The 27,332-nt window shown below is 37.1% G+C and overlaps 1 protein-coding gene across 12 annotated transcripts in view; it reads right to left on the bottom strand.

Moving 5' to 3' along the window:
- BCAS3 (BCAS3 microtubule associated cell migration factor) overlaps positions 1 to 27,332 on the bottom strand; it is a 586,860-nt gene that overhangs the window by 283,506 nt on the left and 276,022 nt on the right. For all 12 annotated transcript variants that reach the window (XM_071210528.1, XM_071210535.1, XM_071210533.1 and 9 more), the window contains 3 exons: positions 12,650 to 12,750; positions 9,547 to 9,743; positions 5,343 to 5,440 (listed from right to left, as the gene is read on the bottom strand). In XM_071210528.1, the coding sequence (XP_071066629.1) occupies positions 5,343 to 5,440; positions 9,547 to 9,743; positions 12,650 to 12,750 (396 nt within the window). The remainder of the gene's footprint in view (positions 1 to 5,342; positions 5,441 to 9,546; positions 9,744 to 12,649; positions 12,751 to 27,332) is intronic.

Raw genomic sequence — 27,332 nt, 5'->3', positions numbered from 1 at the left:
AGTGAGAGGAATTCCACTGATACCTTTTCACGATGCTTAGGAAAGATTTAAAGTAATTTCAAGGACTTTGAGCTTACAATAGAGAAATCATAGGCAAGGTTTTAGTCGACACAAAGATTTATTCAAAGAAGCAATGTGTCATCAGAAGAAACTTTCCCAACAGCCTCTTCTACTTCCGTTTACCATTTCTTCATCTTCAACTGGACAATCATTATTTTTTTCTCAATTGTGCTGAGCTAAATTTGTTCACATTGTTAACTTGACTTTGATCTTCTAACATCCTAAAAATATTAGAAAGAAGAATGAGAGGAATATTTAAATCAGAGAGTGAGATGTGGCTAAGCACTTTCATCATGTGTAAATCACGTGTTTTGTGTTCTTAATTTCTAAAACTTACTTTTCATTCTATGTAGACAGTAGGGTAGGTGTTCAATATATTACAGATGTTTTAATGTATAAACTTCCAAATTTCTAATAAAAAGCCAAAATTAATATTTGAGTTTGAATGTTTATTAACTGTTCCATGGAACAAACAAGACACTTGAAAGTAAAATTACTGACCTCCTTTTTCCCCTCTGAGGTATTGTTCACAGGTCAGGACTCAGCCTTCATTTAATTTCACCCTTATCCATAATCCTTTTACTGATCCCACATAGGCTTTGAATAACCAAGGCACATGTATGCTTGGAGTTTTCGTCACTTTATATCTGAAACTCTTAATTGAAACCACAATATTTATTCAAATAAATATTTCAATATTTCTACAGAACTCTATTTTCCTTTCTATCTGGGAATTATTTTATGAATTAAATTTGAACACAAAAAGAGGATACAATCTGTGCACAGGGACATTAAATTTCCCTTTTAGATATGCAAAAAAGAATTCATGTAGGAAAATGACAGTTAAAGATTTCAGCAAAAGTTCAAGACCATGAATATAACATCATGACTTCTGTCAGTCAGCTTTAAGTTTTAAGATCATGGAGCTAAGTGCCCTCATTACAGTAGACTTATTGTATCTCTTACAAATCTCTGCTTCTTACCACCAGCATCATGATGCCTCTGATGGTTTTAGAATAATATAACTAAGTTTGTTTGCCTCAGATTAGAATAGCAACTGTAGATAAAATTAAATATATTCCTTGGAATATTCTTGCCCCAGTATATCAGAACCATCTCTGTAAGATAAAAGCATATCTCTATAAGAATTTCTCACCAGCATGGATATGACTGCAGGATAAAATTCCACATGCCTCCCCAACTGCCCTTCTGTAATTGTATTATTTGTTTTTCTGAAGGTCTGATGCATGAAATGCCAAATATACAAAATAGGCACAAATTATAGTTATACAATCAACCAAACCAAACCAGTTTTGAGATTTTTAAATGTGTAAATTTTCTTCAGTAAATAAATTATCTCCATGTTGGGTAAAAATTAAGTGTTCAAATTGTATTGGCTAAATTAATTATTTGTTCTAACTTCTTATAAACTACTTAGATTAGTTCAATTATGTAATAAAAATATTTCTCTTGAGTCAAAGATCATCAACAACTTTATCCATATTTATTGAAATACTTGATGTAACCTTACATACCAAAGCATATTCCAAAGGATAAAAATTCATTTCACTTATTTGTCACACTGTCCCCTTCTCCTTCTACCATCTTCCTCAAGAACCTACATAGATATGTTCCCCCCACCAAGCACTGAAATGTTGCCTCCATAAAATGTTTACTTTATTAGAATTTGACAAAGATGTCTGGTGTTCACACAAGTCAGGCATAAGTTTGTCTTTCAATCCCAGTTGATTGAAGTTCTTTCTTTGTAAACATCAGTTTCCATATTAAAACTACAAACTGGAACCAACAAACTCAGTGTACACCAGGTTTTTCTAGGCTCTTCGCTTTGATGACCCAAAAGCAACTAAAAATGCTATTAAGTTAACGAACAGGTACAGCCAACAAGTCTTGGCAAAAGACCCTCAGTCACAAACCTGGGAAACAAAGTTCAATCAGGACATTGACAGCTATTTTTCTATTTTCATTTCAGAGATCCTACAACTTTATAAAAAAAAAGGGGGAGGGGGTATAATGTCATAATGGTCAAGCAATAGGAAGAAATTCTTAGATAGCTAACCAAAAAGTATTTTCAGGGAAAAAGGTTAAGATGCTTATTGGCTGTCAAGGAAATCCATATAATACTTTGTCTGAAAATACTATCTATGACTGAGAGACAATGTCAATTTGCTGGATATGGGAAAAACTGTACAGTTCTCTCCATACCCACTGTTCTGAGTAGCCTGTATCTAATGGTAAAATCTTATAGTTTCCATTTCTGTTTCCATTTCCTTCTACTTGACCTGGAAAGTTAACACCTTGCAATTATCCATACTCGAAATTAAAAAAACAAATAGTACCTTTTGAATTACCAAAGATAAGATGAAACAGATATTATAAGAACAATATTTACTCATGAAGCAGTTATAGATCTGTTAAGTCTAAATTATGGATATTTATAGAGAGATACTAAAAAGGTAGTCCACAGGTATAGAATTTACCCTCTGCTTAAACTACAGAAGTTAATAAGCAAGCAGGCAAACAAACAAACAAACAAAAAAAACCCACAAATGTATTTCAGGGAATGTGTTTCAATATGAAGGAGTAAACTGGAGGTATATTGGATGACCATGAATTGTGAAAACGTTTTTGTTTTTTTTTCCAGCAAAAGTAGCACAATGTTCGGTTGATCAATTTTAGTTTCAATGGAATAACACTGCCAGATTAACACACTGATATCTAAAACATGAAATGCAGGCCTCAAAGTTTAAATAAAATATTTCACTTTGAAAACTGTTATACTTGTAAATTATGACATTAAATTTTAAATTCTATGCTTCTGAAAAGTAATTACATGAAAAATAATTATAACATCACCAGGTTAGACAGATGGAACAAAAGCTGTCACTAAAATAGAGAAAAAGCTATAAAATGTACCACAGGTTACAGCTAAAAAGACATTACAGTCAGTCTTATAAATCACTTGATGGTAGGACAAAACAATGGAACCCAATAAGAGGAGATACCACATTGGTCATATCTCTAGTCAACAGGACATCCAGAAGAGCAATTTCATAATGTATAGCTATCTCCAATGAATGGGTCATAATCAGAGACACACTTCCTGGTTCAGGAACAGTTATAATAAAAACTTATTATACTCTTTTTAGTATTATAGAAGAATCTAAAACAATATTTCCATAAACCTGTTTCACATACACACAAAAAACAACTATTTAGTCTCTATCTTAATAAACATCAGTAGAAAGGTAAAAAAAACAGTGATCCTATTAGATAAAGAAGATGGAGTTTCTCCAACAAAATATTATTCACATGCTCCCCACTTGGGAGATAGATGAAGAATTATCATGAAAATTCCAGTTCCTTATCTATGGGGCTTCTCTAGCTCAAAGCTAGAAAAAGCAATACACACATTTCATTGTTCTGGATGACTTGCAGAAAGGAATTACAGCTTTCTGGAATGAAAACAGGTCTAGAAAAATAATGATAGAACTTAGCCACCAAGAAGTCCTTTCCCTATTCAAGAGACTGGTACTTTAGGGCAGAGGCTTAGAGCCTTAAATCAATATCCTAGAAATTCAATGATGAACCTCTCATGGATATTAAGCAAGCCAAGGACAAGGATCTATTTCCTTACTCAAATACCCATTTTAAAATTTTTCTTGCAAAAGAGTTAAAACTACGGAAACAATAATTCACTGAAGTTCCTCTGTATTACCTGAGACAACTCTGCAAAGGGTTAAAATTAAGACGGTGCTATGTGATAAATAATAGAGTATTATCGCAGACTGTTGTACTGAATATGGCAACTTTCAATAAGAACACACATGGTAACACACATACTGACAGGCGTTCCTGGTAACTAGTCACTTTCCTCTAAAACATTAATAATCTGGCAATTTAAGACTGTTTAAAAACCCCAACCAGATCTACTAATTGTAATCTTGGATAAAATAGTTTTGGTTAAAATATATCATTTCCAGGATTCACAATTGTAAATGGATAATCCCAGAGCCAGAGGAAATGTTGGCAAATTTTCAGAATGAGATCTATTGATTAAATCGCCCATCTCAATATCTCATTTAATCCAAAGAAGCAGGGATAACGATTTTACACATTTCTATGCTTGTTTTCAGGGGCCAACCACAGATGCCAAGTTAAAGCAGAGGAACAAGTATCAATCCCCTAAATAAGAATCCACATTAAAAATGAGGACATAGCCCTAGACATGGACAGCTCAGTAAGGTACAAGTTAAGACCCACTGACCAAAACATCAGAACACAAAGAAAATGCACAAAACCCATTAGCTTCATAATTTCAAAATATACACTGAGACAGAAATAGAAGTTTTGGTCTTTTAAAAGAGACCTTCACAAATCAGTTTTGCGGTTGTTTCCACTTTCTTTTATAGTTTCAGCCTCAATCAAATCAGCAGTCTCTAGGGATTTTGAAATCACTACAGATTAAAAGTCTTTCTGATTCTACTCTTTGACTAGTGGCAAGTGTTTAATAATTCTGCTTGTGAGAGGCTTAATTTTTGTTTTGACGAAATCCTGCTGTGAGCTATCTTTAGAAGCTCCCTAGCTGCACCAAGACGTCAGGCATCACTATTTTCTTTACCACTCAATTTAGAGATGATAAAATTTACTATTATAAACAGTTCTATTATTTTAGCAGACTGGATGAAAAGAGTTTACCATACAAAGGTAGTGACTATCATCTACAAAGGTAAAAACATGCTTCCAGGTGCTAATGATGCATATAAATGGCTTGGTTCCAAAGACAGGAAGTTAATAACTATGATAGATAGACAAAAGTTAATGAGTTTCTAAACTTTATGCTTTGAATAATAAAACCATTCAAGCTATAGCTTTTGGTCTCTCTCTACTTCCAGAGATCAGGTACTTTGGATACTCAACAGGTTGAGTAAATTAAATCCATATATTGTATTTACATTCTCTGTCAAGGTTGCTTTTCCACTTTTGAGTGATCAAAAGCGAAACAATCATCAACCCTGTAGCCTTCAATACTGTATTCATTATATTTAATCAAGCACCAACTCCACTGCATCATTCACCAACCTTAACAATGTTTAAATACATGGCATTGTTTAGCAACAAAGGCAGGGTAATGAGTGACACACACATACTTTATCCCCCAAAAATAAGAACAAAGAGGAAGACAAATATCATCTTCTACATTGTGCAAGAAAATAAATTAAAAAAAAGGAGCGAGCAGAAAACATTTTGGGGTGGGTTTCTACCTGAGGCAGCATCAATCACTGTGGAAACTCCCCTTCTATCAGAGACTGGACGGGATGACCCTGGCATGCTGACTGGGTCAGAGCGGACTGGCTGGATCCTGCAATGCAATTTAATTTAATTCACATGTTACTGGCGTGAAAACTGCTGCTTGCTATAACAGACCTTAAATCAGGAATGCTGGAATAATGCAATCCATTAAAAAACCATTCATTCTAAAATCAGACAATTAAGGAACAACAGTCCAGAATTCTTGCACAAGGCTAAAGCACTGTAAATATTCTCTTCTTCCCTAATCCTCCTATCTTATCTTTGTATGCTATTTAATATATTTTGAAATAATTGAGTGAAAAGTTAACATTAATTTCAAGGGGTAAATTAAGCAAAATGGGAGAGGAAACATATGCCCTTTGCAAGGACACATATGAAGAGTTTTGAGAATCCCTAAATTTATTTTTTATTTTTTTAATTTTTTTGTCTTTATTTTTTTAATATTACATTCAAAAAATAGAATCCCTAAATTTATGAATAGCATCATAGCTAGTAATGCCCTCCATAAAAGGCAGCAAAATTTTAAGTTATTCTCTTAAAATCCTTAATGAAAATAATTTTATATATGACAACAAACATAGACTGACAAAGCTGTATTGGGATGTGGCTGCAGGGGGTTTACTACTGAATTGAATTACCCCTATAAAATTACCAATTAGCACATAACACTTAATTAGAACCTCAATAAAATTGCAATTTACTACACACAATTTCAAGTTGCCCAAGAATGGCAAATCTATAAATGCCAAGAGTCTATTTCCAGAATAAACACTATTAACACAAAAATCTCTGTATGACTAAAAGATCTGAGCGTTCCAGGCAATTAAAAGAACAAAAACGTGCTATAGCAATATATGTGTATATTTAATAATATTCAGTATTTGCTGAATATTAACAATATTCAGTATATAGTATATAATATTCAGTATTTGCTGAATATTAATCATGTGGCAGCAATAAGTCAGAAATATACCACGAAGTACAAGGTCTATGTGCAGATATATGGCACAGCAGATAAACATTCATAAGCTGGTGCAAAAGAAAACTAAGGTATGAAAATGAACGACATAGATAATAAAAGGAGAACGAGTATATGGGGAATATTTACATTGTTCATTAATTGTCTGGTTATTTACATTGAAGATCTTGTGGAGCTGTAAAAGTAACTGGATCTTTATGAGTACTAGAATATGTATAAAATGAGAGGAGCAAGATGTGTACTGTAAGTGTAGGACTAGCACAAGGTGAAGTCTGGATTTGGGAATAAGCATGAAAATGTAGGGCATGATGATGAGAATGATTTGGCTAAAGCATAGAGTTTGTAATAGGTCTTAGAAAACAAGAGCTTGATAAGCACCATTGGACAGATGGTGCATAACGTAGTGAATATACTAAAAACAACTGAATTGTATGCTTTAAAATGGTGAATTTTATCTCATGGAAATTAAATCTCTCATTAAAATAAATAAAACAAACTAGGGTGTTTGTAACTTGTAGCTGAAAGCAATCTAATACGTATATTGATTTTTCAGGAGCTAATCTTAAGTGGAAAACCAAGTTTTGTATACTCTGCTTCCTTTGCATTATATGTTTCTCAGATCTATTAACAAATACTTCATTGATTATTTTACATTTTAATCCCTGTTCTGGATAAAAATCTGGCACGTTTAGCTGTCTGATTTCTATGGATATAATGTTCAACACTATACCTGCTTCTTTCCTATTTGGATTAGGAGGCAAGGAGACTACTATAACACCACATAATTATTAATGGTCTCTTATGAGGTACCTGGCAGTATACTGGGTCACTTTAGCCAACAAAATCTAAACCAGGACTTTACAGTTTAAAGGAGGAAATAAGGCTGGTGGCCACAGTGCTCTGAAGTCTGGAGAAATGTGGAAGAATCAGAGGTGAGGGGCTGGGATAGAATGATATTAAACAAGAATGAGGAAAATATGAACAGTTGGGTTTCTAATAGGATGCTGGACAGGAAATGATACTAAATGGTACTATAAAGGACTAAAAAGTTGAAATGAGTGAAATCTGAATTTCTCATTAAAACTGTGCTATAATGGGGGTTAAGGTCTTAATCAAGGGCCTATATGCTCAAATTTTAAAATATAAATTATAAATGCAACAAAAGAAATTTATAAACCTTTTGCCCAAAATAAAAGTTTCTAAAGTTAATATAAGTCCACTGAATGGAAAAATATTCTAATTGAATATACAAAATTTGAAGTCATTTAGATAAAAAACACTGGTTGCTTTCTAGTATAAGAACAAGGAAAGTCCCTAGGGAAATTTCTGGCTGATTTCAGTAATGTAGCTCTGTAGAAAATAAGAGATTGATAAGCAACATGGAGAGATCTTAGCAGAATAACTACGCTAGAGGTATGGAGTAACTAAGAAAGGCCAGAGGAGTTCACAAAAGAAGGGGACAGAGCTGTATATATGGGAAGCTGGAGATGGTCCTCCAGAGAAAGGGACAAGGCCTTATAATAGCAGATGGTGACAGTGACCAGATGGAAAGGGACAGGGTCTTGTTATAATTCCAAAAAGAGAATGAATGAGGGTAGTTTATAGGCTATTTAAAATGCTTTAATTAGTTAATTAATGTAATTATTGAGCTAAGGCAAAATATTTTTTATTTGAGAAGTTGTGAGTTTATAAAATGATCATGCATACCATATAAGATTCCCATACATTGCCCCAACACAACACCTTACATTATGACACATTTGTTACCAATGATGAAAGAATATCATCAATTGTATAATGGACTATTAATGCACATAATATTACTGCTATCTAGAGTCCACAGCTTATATTTGGTGTATGATTCCCACAAACCATCCATTAATACCAACTATTAGTATTGTATATTTGCTATAATTCATGAGAATACATTCTCATATTTGTACTTTGTATTGTAAAATGCTTTATTATTAACACTTAACTGAATGTTGCAAATGTGAATGTCTATACAGTAAATCACTAAGTTGAATACTGACTCTACTTGGGTGAAATGGCTTCACTACTAATCTAAAACACTGAAAACTGGTCTGGCACCCACTGTATTCTGTCACTGTTGCTTGACGTCTCGGGAAAATGTGCCATTTCTCAAAAGCTGAAGAAAATATGCTAGAATTTTAAAAAGCAAAAATGGAGAGAAGAAAGGAAGAAAATAAAAAACAAATAAACAAAAAACCAAGACACTAATAAAGGTATTAAAAGGAGATACGTTTATCGGTATAAATCATTCTCTAGGAAGAAATAGCAAGCCTAATCCACTTCTGCAAAAGCTTTTGCTTTGTTATAATGAATCGATGCTGTTGGCAAAGAGGCAGATAAAAACATATTTCCAACAGATGATGAATATTTTCCAACAATTTAAAAAAAGAAATGCAAAACATCAGAGGGCTGCTTTACATTCAAGTAAGGATACATTACAGAATACAGTATTAAAGGAAGAAAAGGAAAAGAAAATTATATAACATTAGATTGATTCCTTCATTGTCTGTTGCATCATAATGTGTCAAGTCTTGGTAAAACAAATTAAACTGCTAGGCAAACATGAAACTGCAAAAGATCAAAAAGTTCTGAGTTTCATTTTAAAAAGAATATAAGTTCATAATAAAAAAGCATACGTTGTATCCTTTTACAAGTAGGTATCAGAAAATATATATCAAGAAAATATAGATGGTAAACTATAAGTGAATTTATACCAAAACTTTCTACCAAAAACTTTTTATAATCTAAAAGAATAAAGATACAGTCCTAGATGAAAATCACAGATGAAATTTAATTGGAAAGATCAGGAAAAGAAAATATAATCTGACCTCTGATTGTAATAGAAAAATTAGCAAGGCACCATAAAATGGGATGGTTTAACTGTGTACTTGATATTATATTTAGGGAACTATAATTTGAAACACAAACTTTTAAAATAATTTAAAAATTAATACATATTAATAAAGCATACAAATATTTACTGGATGTGAGAGAGATGTCAAACAATGATAGTGAATCACAAGTAATAGTGAATATAAGTCCACATGATATTATGCCAAAAAGTGAAATGTAAATATTACTTAGTATACAAATAAACATATTAATCTGGTCATTCAAATCACTTTCTAGTTCTTATTTCCTACCTGAGACTGTTAAGATCAAGATCATCTGTATCAAAATCCAAAAGGGGCTGTGGAGTATCACTTGGACCATGTGACTGCAATACAGATGAACTGGATGATATAACTGTGGTTTGGCCTGAGGGATGGATGGTTTTGAACTGGAACTGTGGACCCATCCACAGACGTCTGTGGGGTCCAGTATGTGTTACAATTTCAACCTGAAACAGAGTAGGAATCATGATATAAATGTATTATGGCCTCCCTTTTTAGATCCTTCCATGATCCACCCCCATCCTTTCTCTCAATACCTACATTCTCCAAGAAACCCATATGAACCAAGTGGGAAGGGGAACAGGGAGCCACAATCAAAAGGTGATGATAATCACAACCTATATAGATGTTCACTATATCCCTCCACTGGATTTCACCAAAATAAACCAACCAAAAAAATTTCATTTTGTATATTTGTGTATATATATATATATCCAATATTCATTTTGTGCAAGTATATGTATGTATATATAGGAGTATAAACATACACATGCATACAATGCACATATATATTTCACAAAAATCACATGAAAGAGAAAGGACTGGATGCTTGCCCCATATGACTAGTGTCAGCTCCTGAGAAATTACCTTTTTCATTCCTTCTAAATAATACTTTTCACTTTGTGAGCATGTACTGAAAACTATACCTATAAATATACAGATTAAAAGTAATTTCTTCACTGAAGATCAAGCTCTTGACAAACTTTTAACTTTTAACACCCAAAGCCAGTTTCTTTCCAGAATTTTTATATTTAATATATGGTCCTAAAAATCCCTCCAAATCCAATTTTTAAATGAAGAAATGATTATTGATTTTCTCTCAAACTGGACTTTTGGTTTTAAAAACACCTTTGCTTAGAATGTTTTCTCAACTACCACAAAAATAGACCCAGGTATTTTATGTGCTACAAAACACTGCTATGAAAGTGCTTTATGTATTTCATGTTCTATGGATGGAGTAGAGAATGTTGCCAATGCTGTATTAAACATTGTAAAGACAAGGCATAAAGTAGAAAACAAAAACAGAAAATATACATATTACATGATGTTATAGATGAGAAACTTGAAAAAGAGGTCAAATATGGAAACCAATGGAGGAAAATATTTCTTAGTATCTTGTATTTGCTTTATTTTTGCCCTGCTTCCTTTTAAATTTAATCACATTTCTATGACTGCAGTGATTAATTCTTAAAACATAACTGAAAAGGGTCCAAAGTGTGAATCTTAAAGGGCAAAGCATCATGGTCTTAGAACAATATTCACATTCCCACTAATCAAAGAAAGAAAACTGGAAAGCGGATTTGGCCCAACGGATAGTGCGCCTGCCTACCACATGGGAGGTCCAAGGTTCAAACTCAGGGCCTCCTGACCCATGCGATGACCCAGCCCGCGCGCAGTGTGGGTGCACGCAAGAAGTGCCGTGCTGTGCAGGGGTGTCCTCCATGTAGGGGAGTCCCACGCACAAGGAGTGTGCCCGTAAGGAGAGCTGCCCAACGCGAAAAAAGTGCCAAAATGCAGCCTGCCCAGGAACGGTGCTGTACACACAGACAGCTGGAGCAGCAACATGACGCAACAAAACGAGACACAGATTCCGGGTGCGGCTGACAAGAATACACGTGGACACAGAAGAACACACAGCAAATGGACACAGAGAGCAGACATTTGGTGGGAGGGCAGGAAAGGGGAGAGAAATAAATAAAAAATAAATTTTTAGAAAAAAAAAAGAAAACTCAGATTGAGGACACTGATTCAAATAGTACTTGGCAATGTAAATGAAGCCACAGCTAAAACATTCTTGTACTTTAAGCTCAAAACCATCAGTGTCACAGGGCCAAGAGGTTAATAGATGCCTCTGCTATTTCACTGAGGCAATGGCCAGATGTTCTTGTTCATTCTCCTCTAACATATTTTATATACCTTCACACTGACAGCACACATTACCCCTTTTGCTAATTGAAAAGTTAAAGTGAAGGATGGGGGTTTCTTTACCAGTACTCTATTAAAAAGGACAACATTTTGATTTTGAAAACAACACATGCACTTTGGGTTCACTTTATCTTGGTGTCCTCAAGAAAGGATGGCCCTTCATATGCCAGGAACTAAAGCATCAATCCTCCTTCAAGGAGTTTCCTGTGATTATCTTTGGTGTGGTAATAGTCATGTTATAATACCTAGATGAGGTTTGATTCTCTGTTTCCAGATTCCCTTTAGTTTTCAGGCCACCCTCCTTAAGAAAAGCAATGAAACAACACCCAGCCTCCACTTTTTCTAAAGCACCTGTCTGAGGAAAAGCAGCCAGATTGGTAATCTGAGACAGGTCATTAACTTCACCATGATGTCAGGCAAACATAACAAAATTTGTAATGAAGTCAATCTGTAATCTCATCATTTTGAAATCTACCCAAGAATCTTTTATTTCAAAGCCCTTGAGATGAAGACAGTTTCGCCTGGCAAGGGGAGAAAGGGTCAGTTGAAGCTGTTACAGGAGTGATTTTAAGACCACTGGAAGGAGCATTTACATGAGTTTAGGAAAGGAAATGCAGCGATGCACAATCAGGATGTGTACAGAATAGAATGCTGAACTTCCATAATGAAAGTATGAGCCCAATCTTCAGAAAATGCTGACTCCACAAAACAAATTCCAAAGAACCTGAATGGTTTCACTGTTTTAACAAGGTCTACTCTTTTTTTCATTTATTTTAATCCTGATGAAAATGTGTTCCAAAGAGCTCATCTAAATCCAAGGACACAAGGGGATTCTTTGAAAGATAGGCATGTTTTATGCCTTCTATAAAAACTTAACATATATACATACAACACAAACATATGTATATGTGAATGTATGTATAGATGTATATATGTATCACTGCAGCAACATTTATGAAAAATTCTTAATATGAAAAGACAATTGATGAATTCTTGGTGAGCCAACAAAGAGTTACCAATCTCACTCCTCCTCCCACTCACAGATTCTTTTTTTCACTTAGGAAAAGTATTTTAAAATCCAAGAATAAAAACAGAAAGTAGATTTGTTTTCTTTCACTTTAACTCCCTAAACATTTATGAGTTTTACCTGAGAAAGCCATTCTTCATCTTCCTGTCCACTATGGTCAGAAGCTAAACTGTCATAGGACCCATGACGAGTAATGGGCCCAGGACTTCCAGGGGGAACCACTACAAGAGAAAGAAAATAGATTTAAACCACTCTAAACCATGTAGCAAAAATGGGCATATCTGGGATATTGTGGCAATTCACAGGTTAAAATAGGGCATTTAAAGAAAAAAGGCACTTCAAAAAGGTAATAAATAAGAAAGACGAAGTTCTTAATAGGAATAACATTTGTATTCACTTAAGAAAATACCTATAGGAATTTAGTAATGGCATACTGCTTTAAAAGAAATAACTGCATCATAGTAGCACAAATATATTAAGCAGTGTGACAAACTATTCATTAGGGGATTATACATGTGTCAGCCTTAAAAACTAAGTATATTTCCTTGTCTTCAGAATTTAGGACAGTTCAAGTATCTATAATTAGCAAATCAACTAATTCAATGCAATTATTATTGTTTGGTAATGACAAATGGTAAAGCTCTTTAAAATAGCCTATTTAACAATTTCATATAAATGTGAAGTATAAAATGCATTTTTAAACATTTTTATTTTTATTATTTTTGAACCCTTGTACACAGGAAGCAGGCACTCAACTACTTGAGCTACATCAGCTCCCCAACTTCAAGGAATTTTAATGTTCATTGTTTATTTTATTTATTTATTTATTTATTTATTTATTTATTTATTTCTCTCCCCTGCTCCCCCCTCCCCCCACCAGTTGTCTGATCTGTGTCCATTTGCTGTTATGTTCTTCTGTGTCTACTTCTCTTCTTGTCAGTGGCTTGGGAACCTGTGTCTCTTTTTATCGCATCATCTTGCTGCATCAGTTCTCCATGTGTGTGGCACCACTCCTGGGCAGGCTGGACTTTTTTTCATGCTGGGAAGCTCTCCTTATGGGGCGCACTCCCTGTGTGTGTGACTTCCCTATGCGGGGGACACCCCTGCATGGCAGGGCACTCCTTGTGCACATCAGCACCGTGCGTGGGCCAGCTCCACACGGGATAAGGAGGTCCTGGGTTTGAACTGCGGATCTCCCATGTGGTAGGCGGATGCTCTATCTGTTGAGCCAAGTCTGCTTCCCATGTTCAGTGTTTATTACCACTGTAATAGAAGATGATCAATACCAGGTATTGGTTCTTCTGAGGGCTACAGAGACCCACAGGTTTTATGGTCATGGCAGACGGAGTTCAGTGCCATGTCAGTCGGCCCTTTTTTGGGTTTGGTGTTTCTGTGTGACGGAGCTGGACTCAGATGTGATCTCTTTTCACAAGCCTTTCCTGTAACTTTACCAGAATTGTAGTTGGTGCTGGGGTTTAATAAATACCCAGGGGACCTGAATCTCTGGACTGACCATATGATAGCCAGGCCCTGAGCCTCAACAGACTTCAGCTCCTACACTCTGGTTTATTGGACTTACCCCACTCAGCTAACATGGAGTTGAAGAAGGTCAACCACCACACCAGGGAGCCAAGAGTGCCTACAACTGAAAGCAGGAGGATTGCGCCCAGTATCCAGGTGGAATCTAAGCTCCCTCTTGACATAGATGTGGAAGGGACACAACCAATCCAAGGTCCACAGGACGGAGGAATAGAATATGGATTAGAGTGGACTTAACTGATATTCTATTCATAAACTATTGTGATTAGTAATCGAAGAAAATGTGGCATTGGTGTGGAGAAAGCGGCCATGGTGACTGCTGGGTGTGGGGAATGGGAGAAAGAGATGAGATGTGGAGGTGTTTTCGGGACTTGGAGTTGTCCTGGGTGGTGCTGCAGGGATAGTTACCGGACATTGTAGGTCCTCCCATGGCCCACTGGATGGAACGTGGGAGAGTGTGGGCTATGATGTGGACCATTGACCATGAGGTGCAGCGATGCTCAGAGATGTATTCACCAAATGCAATGAATGTCTCATGATGAAGGAGGAGAATGCTGCTATGAAGGGAGTAGTGGGGTGAGGGGGTTGGGGGGGTATATGGGGACCTCATATGTTTTGAATGTAATATTTTTTAAAAATGAATAAAGACAAAAAAAAAAACATTGTTTATGGTGTTTGGAGCCTGGAAACTCAAGTATTTGATTACAGTTTTATTTTGAAAAGAATGCTACAATCTACAGTGTTTTTTCTTTCTCATGTTTATATTAAAAGAAAAGCTAATAAATTCTATTTTAATTTTTAAAAAAAGATGGTCAAATCGAGAATTTTAAAAATATATTTTTATTACAGAAGTTGTGAACTTACAAAACAATCATGCACATGTGTAGAATTTTTAAACAAAAAACCTTCACCAACATACCAGACCATTGTAGAATATTTGTTACAGATTGTGGGATAATATTATCAGATTATTACCACTATGGTCCATAGTGTATATTTGGGATATTTTTCTATAACCCCCTATTTAATAACAGTGTACCTTCGGCATTGATGCAAGAGTATTATAGTATTGCTGTTAACTGTAGTCCACAGATTACATTAATTGAATTTTTCCCATGCTTCTTCACATTACCACCACCCAGCATTACTGACAAGCATACATTCAGGTTCACAAGGACATTCTTACATTTGTACTATTAACTACAAATCTCATCCACCTCTGGATTCAGTGTGATATTCAGTCCCTAGATTATGCTCTAGCTTTCTTTCAATTGACATTTTACATCCCTAGACTACCTTCTTCAGCCACAATTCCATTTATAAACCAGCTGCTATTCACTATAATGTGTTACCATCAACCCTATCCATTTTCACACTTTTACAGTCAAGTTAATTAAAACTTCTACATTAACAGCCCTCCTCTTATCTCCTAATAACCTATACCCTAGGTTTTTATCTACATGTATTTATTCTTTGTATTTTGTTCTTATTAGTAAAACCATGCAATATTTGTCTTTTTGTGCCTGGCTTAGTAAAACGTCTTTTTTTTTTTGAGATGCTGGGGACCAGGGATTGAACCCATGACCTCATATGTGGGAAGCCAGCACTCAACCACTGAGCTACACTGGCTTCCCTGAGTTGGTTTTTTCATTTGTTTAGCTTGTTGTTTACTTTTTTTTTTTTTTAAAGGAGGCACTGGGAACCAAACCTAGGACCTCCCGTGTGGGAAGCTGGCACTCAACCACTTGAGCAACTTCCACTCCCAGTAAAATGCATTTATAATTGAAAACACTTCCAGTTCCTGAAAAGAATTCATTGCTCCAAGAAATACTGCCTGTTCTTGGATACTTCAGTAGTTTCTCCTATTCTTAAGTGATATCATACAGGGTTAAACTACGACGAATCTGCTTTCTGATACAAAGAAGAACCTTTCTTAGCAAAGGTAATATGAGTCAACACACATTTACTGAATTCCAAACAGGAACCAAATATTAAACCTTGGAAATCTTAGCCTCTTCTTGTGAAGATACCATGCCATTTTTAAAACCATTTTTTATTGAAGTATATCATTCATACATGAACATGCATAAACAATATGTGTATAGTAAAGATTGTGAACTTACAAAATAAACATGTATAACTTCATACAGAGGTCTCATACATCACCCCTCCACCAACACTTTGCATTGTTGTGAAACATTTGTTACAAACTATGCAAGAGCATTGTGAAAATATTACTACCAACTATAGTCCCTATCTTATATTTGGTGTATTTTTCCCCCAAACTACCCTATTTTTAAAAATATATTTTTATTAGAATTTGTGAACGTGAAAAACAATCATACATGTGTAGATTTTCCATACAACATCCCTTCACCAACACAACACACCATGGTAGAACATTTGTTACAGATTATGAGACAATATCAGACTATTACCACTGACCATGGTCCATAGTTTACATTCGGCACACTTTTTCCATACAGTAGTTCCATTATCTACACAGTACATCTTTGGCATTGATGCAAGACTGATAACCACAGTCTACAGGTCACACCAAATGTAGTTTTCCCATGCTTCTCCACATTCCCACCACCCTGCAATAGTGATGTACATCTGCTCTAGGTTACAGAAGGACACTCTTGCATTTGTACCCTCAACCACAATCCTCATCCACCTCTGGGTTCACTGGGTGCCACATCATTTTAAAACTCAGAGAAATCAAGCAAATACATACTGGGGGAAATAGAGAAAAAGAAAATGAGGGAGGGAAACGGACTTTGGCCCAGTGGTTAGGGCGTCCGTCTACCATATGGGAGGTCTGCGGTTCAAACCCCGGGCCTCCTTGACCCGTGTGGAGCTGGCCATGCGCAGTGCTGATGCGCGCAAGGAGTGCCTTGCCACGCAAGGGTGTCCCCCGCGTGGGGGAGCCCCACGCGCAAGGAGTGCGCCCGTGAGGAAAGCCGCCCAGCGTGAAAAGAAAGTGCAGCCTGCCCAGGAATGGCGCCGCCCACACTTCCCGTGCCGCTGACGACAACAGAAGCGGACAAAGAAACAAGACGCAGCAAATAGACACCAAGAACAGACAATCAGGGGAGGGGGGGAATTAAATAAATAAATAAATCTTTAAAAAAAAAAAAAGAAAATGAGGGAAATAAAAGGAGGAGAAAAGTACAAGAATCTGTATGTCTCCCCCCCTGAGATGAGCATTAGAGAAATTTGGAAGAAATTTAAAAAGAACAAGAATGAGATATTAATCTCATAATTTCCACTACCCATATTGTTGTACATATATTTATACATGCATTTCCCTTAGGCTAGATACCTAAAAATGAAGCCAAAGGAAGTGAACATTTTTAAATCTCTTGATACATATTTCTGGAAAGAGCTATATATGTCTATGAGCTATGACTGAGAATGCCAATCCTCACTGCACTCTTGCCAAACAAGGTATTTTTATTTTTATTTATTATTTATTTAATTTATTTATTTGGTTCCCCCACCCATTGCTTGCTCTCTGTGTTCATTCAATGTGTGTTCTTCTGTGTGTGCTTATATTCTCATTAGGCAACTCAAGGAACTGATCCCGGACCTTCCGGAGTGGGAGAGAGGCAATCATTCTCTTGTGCCACCTTAGCTCCCTGGTCTGCTGAGTCTCTTATCTTGCCTGTGTCTCTTTTTGTTGCGTCACCTTGCTGCATCAGCTCTCCGCATGGGCCAGGTCACCACACCAGCCAGCTTGCCTTCACCAGAAAGCCCTGGGTATCGAACCCTGTACCTCCTATATGGTAGATGGGAGCCCAATTGCTTGAACCACATCCACTCCCCCAAACAAGGTATATATTTTTTACATTTATTTTTTATTTATTTCTCTCCCTACCCCTCCTCTCCCTTGTTTGCTCTGTGTCTATTTGCTGTGTGTTCTTCTGCGTCTGCTTGCATTCTTGTCAGTGGCGCTGGGAATCTCTCTTTTTGTTGCGTCATCTTGCTGTGTCAGCTCTTGATGTGTGCAGCATCACTCCTGGGCAGCCTGTGCTTTTTTCACGTGGGGCGGCTCTCCTTGCGGGGCACACTCCTTGCGCATGGGGCTCCCCTATGCAGGGGATACCCGTGCGTGACACGGCACTCCTTGCATGCATCAGCACTGCGCATGGGCGAGTGAGGGACGAAACAGGGTCCCTGTTATGGGACGAGCGGGGTCCCTGTTATGGGACGAGTGGGGTCCCGTTGTGGGACGAGCGGGATCCCTGTTGCGGGACAAGTGGGGTCCCGTTGTGGGACGAGAGGGGTCCCTGGCGTGGGGAAGAAAGCCTCGTACGGCCGCTGAGGCTTCCCTCGGGGGCTCCGAAGGCGTGGAGGGCGCACGACCCAGGAAGGAGTCGCGGAGACAGACTGATGGCACAAGTCTGGTTTATTGCGGAAGGGGATACGGCTTTATAGGGTTAGGGACTGCGTGGAGGGATTTGATAGGTGCGGGCGGGTACTGCTTCCTGATAGGTGATTGTAAGCGGTTGCTAGGCAGAGGGCTGGCTGAGAGGTTTGGAATAGGGGAGGGGAAAGGGGGAGTGCAAGCTGGCCGGATGTTGGGCTAGGCGGGAGATAGAAAGGGGGAGGGCAGCGCCGGCCAGCCGTTAGCAGCAAAGGCCTAGTCAGGCGTGGTCACCTTATCTAGGCCCAGTGGGCAGAGGCGGTATCACTTCTTGCCGCACTGTTTGCTACTGTGGCAAACCGGGTGCCCTTCCTCCCACAGGCGAGGTCACCACACAGGGTCAGGAGGCCCTGGGTTTGAACGCTGGACCTCCTATATGGTAGGCAGATGATGTATCAGTTGAGCCAAATCTGCTTCCCAAACAAGGTATTTGTAAGAACTACATCTTGCAGTGAAACAGACACAAGTTATATTAGCCATAGTATAACCTAGTGTAAGGTTTTAACAGACACATACTCACAAAAAGTTAATTTAATTTATGGAGAGAAATGAAGTACTTAATCCAGTCAATTATTCATCAGAAGAGGGAAAAAAACAAATGCTATTAAAGTATAAGATGTGCAGTGGTTAAAAGTTACTAATTCTCCAAAATCACAGCTTAAACCTGAGAGGCACTGTATCACCAAAGTCAAGTTGTCACAAAAGCATGACTCCTAAGTTCTAATGCTGTTAAATGATATCATGAATAAAAGAATACCAAAGTAATTACCAAATTATTAAGTAAGCATCCAGTCAGAAATAATTTTGATATTTATTGCAGAGTTTATAATATCTAGGGAAAAGTACAACAAAGAGAATATTAAGAACAAAGACTTTGAGGCAGGAACATCAAGGAAATGTTTCAGTAACACCCAGGAGGCAAATATGGTTGGGTGGGTAAGTCAGGTTCAGAATTGAAAAAAAATGAGTCAGCCTGGCAACAGAAGCAGGGGAGAGAGGGCCTGTATACTTTTTAGGGATTTTCATTTTTTGCATAAAACTAGAGTAATGGTAGCCTTAGAAATGTGATAGAAAGTCATTGGAAAGTTTCATGTAGAATTAAGAAGTTATATTCTTGTGTAACTAATTAATACCAATTGTGAATTTTTCCGAGAGTTTAAGCTGCACTGTATATATCCTGAGCCAAGACTAGTACATGCCACAGTCTAAGCACCTTATTAAGTGGATAGATGGAATTTTGGATTCTGGACTAAATGGTACTAAAATGGTTCAATACTTGGACTTCACTATTAATTCATCTTCAAAATGCAGATAATAACATAGGGCATTTTAGGACATTGGAATTAAGTGTAAACAACAATGTAAACTACAGACCTTGGTTAGTAGCAATGCCTCAATATTTATTCATCAATTGTAACAAATGTACCACACTATTGTAAGATGTTATTAATAGGGGAAGATAGGGAAGTGAGAGGGGGTTGAGGTATTTGGGAATCCCTTACACTTTCAATGTAATTTTTCTGTAGTCTAAAACCTCTTTAAAAATAAAGTTTATTATATTGAAAAAATAATCCAGTGTCAAGTGTGGAGCTCGGAATAGGATTAATGGATGAAATCATGAGTTGATCATTGTTGAAGCTGGATGACAGGCACATGGAGGTTTATCATACTATTGTTTTCTACTTTTGTATATTTTTTGAATTTCCCATAATTAAATTTAAAAGATGATTAAGAAGAGGAGGGGAAGCAGATGTGGTTCAAGTGATAGGGCCTCCGCTTACCACATGGGAGGACCTGGGTTCGATCCCTGGGGCCTCCTGGTGAAAAAGGAGAGAAAGCGTGCTTGTGAGGCAAGCCAGGGCCCACTGGAGAGCTGAGTGCCCACGTGGTGAGCCAAGTGCCTGTGCAGCGAGCCAAGTGCCCATGTGGTGAGCTAAGTGCTCACGCGAGTGCCTGCATGGTGAGCCAAGTGACTGCGTGAGTGCCTGTATGGCAAGCCAGTGCCTGCGCAAATGAGTCACACAGCAAGATGATGATGCAACGAAAGAAAGATGAAGGGGAGAGTCAAGGTGAAGCACAGCACAGACCAGGAACTGAGGTGGTGCAATTGACAGGAAATCTCTCTCCACATCAGAGGTCCCCAGGATCAAATCCTGGTAAACCCTAGAGGAGAAAGATGAAAAGAGAAGACAAAAAGAAAAATAGATACAGAAGATCCCACAATGAATGGACACAGACAGCAAAAACAGCAGGGCAGGGGAGATAAGGGGAAGGGAGGGAAAAGGGAAGAAAAAAGAGAGACAAGGGAGACTGCCCTAAGCTGTTTTCCAAAGTAAGTGGCAAAGATAATAAATACACATCTATGAAGGAGAACCATAAATCTGAATTCTGAATTCCCAAATAGTGACTGTAAAAAGGATTCCCATGCCTTTATTCACTTAAAAACAACAGTTCTCCAATTAAGATCATATAGTATATGAATATATCTCAATAAAACAGCTTAACAAATAAATAATTGTGGAAGAATTTTTTTAAAAAACGATTGCTATACACTTTGGATAAACTGTATTGTATGTGACTATATCTTAATAAAACTGCTTTTAAATAAATAAATAAATAAACAAGCAGGCAAGAATAGCCAGAGATAGCAGCTATTGTACAGCAGGGGGGGGGAGGAGGTGCATAGAGAGACCGAGAAGTGATAAATTTTCTTATTTGTTTGTTTTGCTTATTATTACTATCAAAATAATGAAAATGTTCTAATAATGATTAAAGTGATAAATGCACAAGTATGTGATTACACCAACTACCACTGATTGTACACTTTGGACGGACTGTATACTTTATTAATATGTATCCAAAAAATTCATCTGTTTAAAAAAAAAAGAATGCCTTGAAGCCTTCAGAAGATGGGCAATATAAAAATACCAGCCTGAAGGGGTAATACTTTTAAACAACAAGTAAACCGCACCCCCACACACACACATTTCTTTATATTCTAAAATTTTCCCCAGTCCAGATAGGAAGAACATTCCATGTTTATAGCCTTAGGGGAAAGAATGACATGCTATGTTTCAGAGGGAAAAAAATTCAAAACCTTGATCCTGGATAAGAAAATAAAGATCAAAAGAGAGTATGTTAATTAAAAGCAAAGATTCCATGCTCTCTAACCTCTCCATTATTAGGAATGATATTCTGAAATTGGGAAATTAGCAGAGAAAGCAAAGGGAAAAAGAGGGTCCCAGAGGAGGGTTCGGGAATGATAGAACCCACAAGGGGCTCCAATAGCTATGAAAACTCTATTTTCATTTTTGAGTAGGCTTCAGGGACGTGGCAAGAAATCCCACATGGTGCAAGAGTATAAGAGGTATCTACACAGTACGTCTGCACAGTCATAACTGTGTCAATCTCATCTAGTTCCTCATGGCTGGAGTGACAATAATGTTTCCTATCTGTCCAAGAATAACATGGATTTTGGCCCAGAGAACTGACAAGCTTTGAAAAGGTTTTGCAGTAGAAACAAGGAGAGATGCTTCAGGGACCTATGGGAACCAATGACTAGTGATAATGTAGGGAATTAGGACATCTCAGTGGTGACAAGGAGGACAAGCTGTCTCCAAAGCCCATCTCATATTTTGCCATTTGGTAATCCCTAGAGAATTCAGATGCAATTTAGGGAGGAGTATAATTACCTGAGATTAATTTTCCCACATTTATTAGAACAGAGGCTCAAAAGAGAACTTGTTTATTTATAGAAAAATAAAGTTATCTATCTCTCAAACCTGAGTTTAATGGACCAAGATACACATCTGTTACATGAAGAAAAATGTTTATTACTTTTATTTACTAGCTGGTATTAGGTAATTAATAAACTTGGTACAGGAAAGGGATATGGCATTTCAAGACAAAAATCTCTGACATGTTATATCTCTATCAGTAATATCTAAACATATCTTATCTACCTAAAAATGATACACTGCCAATTTACATTAGAGACCACATCTTCCAAAGTATTGCCTCAATATGAGGCATTTGGTAAACATAGATCAACAAGCAAGGGGCAGGATGTGTAGCTCATTATGAAGTAACTGTGAACCAGACTTTATGATATATGCTCAGGAAAGCAGATCATGCTTCTAGAGAGTGAGTAAGAGCTAAAAATAAAAAACCATCCAGTATATTTTGCTGTTTTACAATGATAAATGGGGGGTATATATATGTGTGTGTACATGTTTGTATTATATATTTATATGTGTTTATGTGTAAAGCAAACAAAAACAAATTTACTTCAGGGCTGACCTTTGCAAATTAGTCCTGCTTATCTAAACCCAAAATATTTCCAAGCCAGTAAAGAAACATAAATAAAATTATGAACAGAAACATAAAACAGTTATTTGAAAATGCCCTAAGTCTGAAACCCACATAACAAAATTCCCAATATTCTAAAATGGATAAAGTCAATTCATAATATAACTTTTCAAAAATATAATAAGGGAAACGGACTTTGGCCCAGTGGTTAGGGCGTCCGTCTACCATATGGGAGGTCCGCGGTTCAAACCCCGGGCCTCCTTGACCCGTGTGGAGCTGGCCATGCGCAGTGCTGATGCGCGCAAGGAGTGCCGTGCCACGCAAGGGTGTCCCCCGCGTGGGGGAGCCCCACGCGCAAGGAGTGCGCCAGTGAGGAGAGCCGCCCAGCGTGAAAAGAAAGAGCAGCCTGCCCAGGAATGGCGCCGCCCACACTTCCCGTGCCGCTGACGACAACAGAAGCGGACAAAGAAACAAGACGCAGCAAATAGACACCAAGAACAGACAACCAGGGGAGGGGGGGAAATTAAATAAATAAATAAAATCTTTAAAAAAAAAACAAAAAAACAAAAATATAATAAGCTTGCAAGAACTATATTCTCTGTTTTTGAATTTTTAGATGTCTTCTGCACATAATACAAGGATTATGTTGGGTATGGAATTGATATAGAATTTTAAGAATTTACTCACAGGGAATATGGTATTTATGAATTAGAGAAAATATTGCTTTAGATGCTACTAAACTGTAAGTACAAATTATTAAGCCATTCATATAATAATTGCTAAATTAAAGAGTTATAAACATTGTAGTAACAAACATTTAAAATGACAATCTTAAGTTTTCCTAAATCTCCACCTCTTTAATAATGGTCAATGGCAGGAAGGGGATGTGACTTAAGCAACTGGGCTCCCATCTACCATATGGGAGGTTCAGGGTTCGATATCCAGGGCCTCCTGGTGAAGGCAAGCTGGCCCGTGTGGCAAGCTGACCTGTGTGGCAAGCTGGCCCATGTGGCAAGCTGGCCCATGCAGAGTGCTGGCCTGCACAGAGTGCTGGTCTACGCAGAACACTGCTCTGCGCAGGAGTGCTGGCCCATGCGGAAAGCTGACACAGCGAGATGATCAACAAAAAGAGACACACAGGAGAGACAATAAGAGATGCAGCAGATCAGGGCGCTGAGGTAGCGAAAGAGAATGATTGCCTCTCTCCCACTCCGGAAGGTCCCAGGATCACTTCCTGGAGCTGCCTAATGAGAATACAAGCAGACACAGAAGAACACACAGTGAATGGACACAGAAAGCAGACAAGGGGGGGGGGGCAGGAATAAATAAATCTTTAAAAAAAATAATGGTTAATGAAATTGATATAGACTAATACTTGGAGGTTAGTATATGTGGGGTTGAAGCAAATCAAAGTTCTAAGAATGATGGGGTTTTCTGTTGTTTTTTTAATAATGAAAATAATATTGATTGACATAATGAATACATAACGCCGATTATATCAAAAATTTTTTTCAAAAAAGATTAACTTGTTGCTAATCCCATTGAAAGTAAAGTCTCTTGACATTTCAGTGTTTTTTTCCTCCAGAGAATGAGAATACACCCTTGATTCCAAGGAATCAAATACAATTTTAATTCTTCTAAAACAGAACAGAAGAAACAGTTAGATCTAAATAATCTAGGCACATCTGCAAGAAATCTAGTCTTCTAGTTAGAAGACAGAAGGTAAGTTTTATCATCAATATATTGAATATACTTTATATTAAGGAAGATAATATTCTTCTAGTCTATTGGGCATAGTTTTAGATATTCAGATAAAAATCAAATCGCCTAAAGATAGAGGGTCTAGGTATTGCCTTAAGATCAAGAATAAAAGGAAGAATAATTTGTTTCCAGAACTGTTCGCTTTTAAGCCAACGAAAGATAAGAGTTGATAAAGCAAGTATTAAAAGACTAAATATGATAAAGCATCTTTACATAAAATAACACACAAAGTATAATATTTTTTTTTTTTTTTTTAAGATTTATTTATTTATTTAATTTCCCCCCCTCCCCTGGTTGTCTGTTCTTGGTGTCTATCTGCTGCGTCTTGTTTCTTTGTCCGCTTCTGTTGTCAGCGGCACGGGAAGTGTGGGCGGCGCCATTCCTGGGCAGGCTGCTCTTTCTTTTCACGCTGGGCGGCTTTCCTCACGGGCACACTCCTTGCGCGTGGGGGCCACGTGGGGGACACCCTTGCGTGGCACGGCACTCCTTGCGCGCATCAGCGCTGCGCATGGCCAGCTCCACACGGGTCAAGGAGGCCCGGGGTATGAACCGGGGACCTCCCATATGGTAGACGGACGCCCTAACCACTGGGCCAAAGTCCGTTTCCCCAAAGTATAATATTGAACATTAAGCAGTGCTTCTTTATGAAAGAAATGGAGGGAAAATCTGTTTTTTTCTCTTTTTGTTCTGTTCTTTCCTACATTTCTTGAATGCCAAGTATTAAATTCTCTTAGCTATAGCTCTGGAAGCTTAGGACACTGCTGATCAACTACAGGTTCTGTTGTTGGTGAACTCCATGCTCCCAATGCTAGCGATGTTAAGATGCTGTTCTACTCTCTGAAATGAATCTCGGTGCTGTTGTTATCAGGGAAATCAAATAAGTGTAAAAGTGCTGATCCAAATGGTACCTAGTTTAAATATAAGATAATCATATAGTTATCTGATAAAAGCTTCTGTTGGAAATCTGCAAATGGCATTCATATCCTGAATGTGTGGAGCAGAAAATCTTTTGATAAGAAACAAAGATAGAACGAGAGATTCTTGTTTGGAGAAGTGAATGTGAGCTGGTCATACTAGCAGCTGAGTTTTATGTGGGGAGTGGAATAAAGTATTCTTTAGATTCAGGACCAGACACACTTTTTGATTCCCTCTCCTCTCTACCACATCTCTATCCTGCAAACAATAAAATGTCTACCATGTTGAAGTCTTTAGTGAGAACTGAAAGATGAATAATGTTGTGCCAGCATTACTCAGTCCTTCAGGTTATTTAGAGGAACAAAATTCCTTCTTCTAGCACACCGAGAAATTTGCGAGTAAAATGACATCATGCTGCCTTGAATGAAACAGCTCAGGCTCAAAGTTCACCCAAAGGCCAAGAGTGATAAAACTCTCATCCAAGGACAAACTTCAATATATTTTTGGTACTTATTAAAAACAGTATTTATATAGCAGCCATACCATAAAGGAAGGCTCTTTACCAAACTCTGTTTCTGATCAGAAAGCACACAGGATCTGAGAAGATATTCTGCTTTGGGAAATTTTCTTACTATAAAAATTAAAATTTACCATTTAAAATGACTGAAAAGATAAATAATCCAAAAGCAAAATGGACAAAGGCATTCTCCAATGAACAAACAATTCATAGAAAGGGAACTGCAATAGCCAAACAAACATAAGTAAATAGTAGTAATCAGGGATTTGCAAATTTAAATGAGTTATTTCATACCTATCTAATAGTCAAAAATTAAAGCCTGACCTTTTAATCATTAAAAAAAGGATAAAGTTCTCAAGTTAAATTAATATAACTAACTACCTTAAGAAATGAATAGCATTCAAATTCACATTCTGGTAATAATTAAGCTTAAAAAAATTCTTATTAAGGGAATGACTCTATCTCTACTGAAGTCTAGAAAGAACTTGTGTCTCTGATTTATAAGTGTTTGAACATAAATGTAAAGAAGTTCCCTGAATTTTATACACAGAATAGTCAATCAATAGCATTGCAAAGTACTGGCTAATCTGTTTACGAGGAACCATCTTTATAAAACACAACAACAGTTTAAGTGTTAATATCCAGGAAGGAGAACAAACTTTACCTATGTTATATATTAGATCAATGATCTTCCTTGCTCTCTGACCCTGTGATATTATAGATGTTCTCTAATTAATTATTAAAGTTTTCTAACAGTCAGTCATTGTACATCTCTGGTTTCACTTTCCTTTTATTCCACAGTCCCAGAAGAACAGCCACATGCAACATACAATTAGAAAAATGACATCTCTTCATTGCCTATAAGATAATTGATTTCACTGAATAACTGACAATTCTGGGTGAATCTTCTCTCTCCCCTTGTCTCCTTTTCCCAACCCTCAAAGTAGAGCAAAATATTCCCACAGAAAACATAAACTAAGGAGTTTTATTTCTTATTTCTAATGCCCATAAGGTCACTTGACAGTTAAGCGTATGGGACAAGTTAAACCTGGTGGTAGTCTGGAAGGGTTCCTAGTTTATTTCTGCTTCTCAGTGTAACCCTAAATATCTAGGAAGATAAGGAAAAAGAATAAAACACAAAGCCTAATGCTATCGGTCAGATCCATTGAACAAAGGCTTCAAACTGCTGGATATATTTCTGAGAACTGAAGAAGACTATAGCAATTCCTCCAAACTATCTGCAATTAGGGTTAAAGTGGCATTTATTTACCTGGAAAGATGTACACAATACGTATTTCATGTGTAGTACTACAACTCTGTTTTATATATATACC

Source organism: Dasypus novemcinctus, chromosome 21 (assembly GCF_030445035.2).
Source record: "Dasypus novemcinctus isolate mDasNov1 chromosome 21, mDasNov1.1.hap2, whole genome shotgun sequence".
Taxonomy (NCBI): Eukaryota; Metazoa; Chordata; class Mammalia; order Cingulata; family Dasypodidae; genus Dasypus; species Dasypus novemcinctus.
The sequence above is the reverse complement of the archived record's forward strand: the minus strand, read 5'-3'. Positions and strand labels throughout refer to the sequence as shown.